Source organism: Cyphomyrmex costatus, unplaced genomic scaffold (assembly GCF_001594065.2).
Source record: "Cyphomyrmex costatus isolate MS0001 unplaced genomic scaffold, Ccosl1.0 scaffold273, whole genome shotgun sequence".
NCBI classification, from domain to species: Eukaryota; Metazoa; Arthropoda; class Insecta; order Hymenoptera; family Formicidae; genus Cyphomyrmex; species Cyphomyrmex costatus.
In genome coordinates, this window is record NW_017276833.1 from 1,764,017 (window position 1) to 1,767,444 (window position 3,428).

The 3,428-nt window shown below is 31.3% G+C and overlaps 1 protein-coding gene across 1 annotated transcript; it reads right to left on the reverse strand.

Annotated features, from left to right (window-relative positions):
- Window positions 1–1,200: 1,200 nt before the first annotated feature.
- LOC108774733 (chymotrypsin-like protease CTRL-1) lies at window positions 1,201–3,158 on the reverse strand. The gene is made up of 4 exons (XM_018540906.1): window positions 2,993–3,158; window positions 1,914–2,255; window positions 1,544–1,770; window positions 1,201–1,368 (listed from the first exon to the last, which is right to left on the reverse strand). Exons 1-4 carry the CDS (start codon window positions 3,156–3,158, stop codon window positions 1,201–1,203), a joined length of 903 nt encoding a protein of 300 aa, XP_018396408.1.
- Between the last annotated feature and the right edge of the window lie 270 nt (window positions 3,159–3,428).

Here is a 3,428-nt window from a genome sequence, read left to right on the forward strand (position 1 = left end):
ATGCTGTGATTTTTGCATGGTGTTGCATTTATTATATTAAGGGGATGCTGGAGTGGACTGATGGAACTCATTTTGTATTTCTCATGCTATTTCGTTTTCCTTATACAGAATAAAAATTCCTTCTCCAGAGAAAAAGGAAAAACACAAATAAATGCGGAAAAGTACAAACCGGTATGAAAATCTCCCAAAAATTGTAAATTACAGTTTTCTGTTACCATGTAAATTTTCTTTCTTCACATATATATAAACTAATACCAGCATATACATATCCAAACAAAAAATACTTTCCCGTATTTGACTAATTCATAAAAGTATTTTGAGATCTTCAAATTATGATTTGATCACATTCGAGCGATATATAAGATATAGTAGAACAAGAAATGTACCTACGTAACGTTTTTTACTTAATGGCTTATTTAATATACGTAATGTTTTACTTAATTTATGTAAATATTTTCATGATGTATGTAATATTTTAATTGTAATTAAAAATCTGTGTTCTATCGATAATATAGGCGGGTCCAGCAATACTTTAAATGCAAATTATAAGTATTGAGACAATGTCGCCATCGTACGCGGACTCCAAGAAAGAGGAGTGAATCGACTACGTAAAATTAACAATCGATAAGGTAATTCCTAATTTGATTTTTCTACAGAAAAAAGTATATTGATAAAATTTTAAATAATCATATAGAAAATTTATTTTAATTTGCTTTATATATTACTATAATAATATATGTATAACGACATTAACAATATGTTGCCACTGTCGATAATATCGCGATTATCTATCTTATATTCTCTCTCTCTCTCTAACATAAAAAGAAAATTTATATATCTTATGAGCTGGCTACTCGATGGGTAATTACTCGACAAGAATGAAAACAATGAATTCGAAGATGAAGAAAATTGTTTGTAATTATTTTCTGCCTTAATAAAAGCTAAATATAAAACACATACGTTTTTGCAGGTAATGAAAATTAGAAAAAAAGTTATAATCTTTCAGGAAATAATGTACCTATTACTTACTGAAAAGTACACGACAATAATATCTAAAGAAAATGATACATTTAAAAAAAAAAAGAGAATGAGAGAAAAATAATTATTTTACTAAATAACAGGATAGATACGTGCACCCGTGATTATCGAAAAATTCAGTAATTAAAAAGAGAAACGCGACATTTCTCTCTCGATGTTGATTTATTTGAATTGCATTCCAGTGACACGTTGAATCCATTTTGCAAATGCTGCTACTCTAGTATACACGCCGGGTCTATCGCTTGGACAATTTGCATCTCCGTAACTAACGATACCAATTTGTAACGGCTGATCGTCCGTCATTACAAAAAGAGGACCTCCGCTGTCACCCTAAGACATATCGAATTAGAGATTAAAACGTTTAACAAACGACCAACTGCGAGAAACTTTAACGTATTCTTAAATTTGAGTAAGTATATAATGTTTAAATCTTCTTTTTCCATGAAATTATTTATATTATTATATTATATTATTGTTAATTTTTCTTTTATTGTAGATTTGTTACCTGACACGCGTTTTGCCCAAGTCCTGGTTTCGTGCATATATTTCTGTAATCCACTTTCCAGTACGAAACGCACTCACGTTTCGAAATTAACGGCATTAGGGCGTACTTGAGTTTCTTGATTCCTTTGGAACCAAATCCGTCGCGACCCCATCCAACGACATACGCCATTGTATTGGCCATAACTTTGCCATCCTTCAGACCAGCCAGACGTATCGGTTGAATTTTTTCTAAAATTAAAATTTCGTTGAACTGCAAAAATTATAATTCTATGATTATTATTTGAAATTTTGTTCTTTATATTTCTGAAGTTTTCCGTCAAGAAATACTATAGTATAAAGTCACGCGTCTTTTATTGACGAATATCTTTTACCTGAAAAAGGAATGTCTTGCGGCATGTGCAACAGTCCAATGTCGTTCTTGCTGAAGAAATAGTTGGGATGTACGTGAGCCTGCGTCGTCATCATCGAGATTCCAGGTCCCCGATTCACGTCGTAACCGATCCCGGTCTTATCAATGATTCCAAATATCACGAAAAATCTTTGTGGGTATTTTACGACGCAGTGCCCCGCGGTCAGCACCCATCTTCTTGAAATGATAGTACCGCCGCACTGAGAGACTCTCTTACCATCGATCAACCGATGCACCACGGCCATGAACGGAAATTGACCTTCGTTCGCGTAACTTCCACCAGCTATCCTCTCCATTTGTTTAGCTTTTTCATGATAAAAAAATATTTACAGAAAACAGTGAACTTTCAAGACAAAATAAAAATAAAAATAAATATACACATAATATATTAGGATGGGCCGAAAAAAAATTTTTTTGAAGATCGCTTAGCAATATCCCCCAAAAGTTAATTATGGATCTCAATATGATCTGGGTAAAATTTCATCCAGCATTTCAAAATGTGTACTTCTGACCTCATATTCATGTTCAGCGATAAAAAAAAAAAAACAGGTGGTACTAAATTGTATTAACGTTCAAATATTTTTTTCGAAATTTGACACATTTAAGAAATGCATAAACTTACTAGTTTCAAGGTTGAGGGGCAACTTGAAGATATTAATCAATTTCGATGAAATTTTACCCAGGTCATATTGAGGTCCATAGTTAACTCTTTTTTTGGAGGGAGGAATTTTGCTAATCGATTTTCAAAAAAATTTTTTTTTCAGCACATCCAAATATATATATATATACTGATGTAATAAAAGACATCATAAAATCACATTTGTCTTTAAGAATACAAATATAAAATATCTAAAATAGCATTGATAAAAATAAATTACATGATGAATCATTGACAGATAGAATATATTATTGAAAGTATATAAGTTTTCGAAAAATTCTGCTTTTATATTAATTATTATTATTTGATTTTAACAGAACAAGATGAAAACGTTATTTTTTACAATCGAATTCTTCAATTATTAGGGACATGTTTGTACTCACTATTCGACACGGATAGTTGTTTATTGATCGTAATGATACCATTATTAAAATCAATAATGATTCTTTTGTTATGAAATTTTAAATGTTGAGACTGTGGTTGAACATTTCTACGCGACGCTGAAATAATCAGGAAAAATATGAAAGCCTTTGCACTCCACGAATTCATAGCGGACTAACGAAAAGTTTTGCTTCTCACCGCTATTTATGATTTAGCCAGTCAAGTATAACATAAATTGGAGAAACTATTTGCACGAAAAGTGGAAGAAATACGTTAGGCCTAACACTGCTCTATTACTCAGTCATAGATCATAAAATTAATCGATTATTTTATCACCGACTCTCATATATTTTACATCTCTTTTTGCCATACATCGTCGGTACATTCTGCGGGTATGTATGAAATATAACTGTCTTTTAATATTTTTAAATTTTATCG

Excerpts from the sequence above, each read along its gene's own strand:
- LOC108774733 (XM_018540906.1), bottom strand. The coding sequence starts at position 3,158 with ATGAATTCGTGGAGTGCAAAGGCTTTCATATTTTTCCTGATTATTTCA. Across the intron at positions 1,771-1,913 it reads GCAAGACATTCCTTTTTCAG|AAAAAATTCAACCGATACGT; the intron begins GTAAAAGATATT and ends TTTTAATTTTAG. Across the intron at positions 1,369-1,543 it reads TTGGGCAAAACGCGTGTCAG|GGTGACAGCGGAGGTCCTCT; the intron begins GTAACAAATCTA and ends GATATGTCTTAG.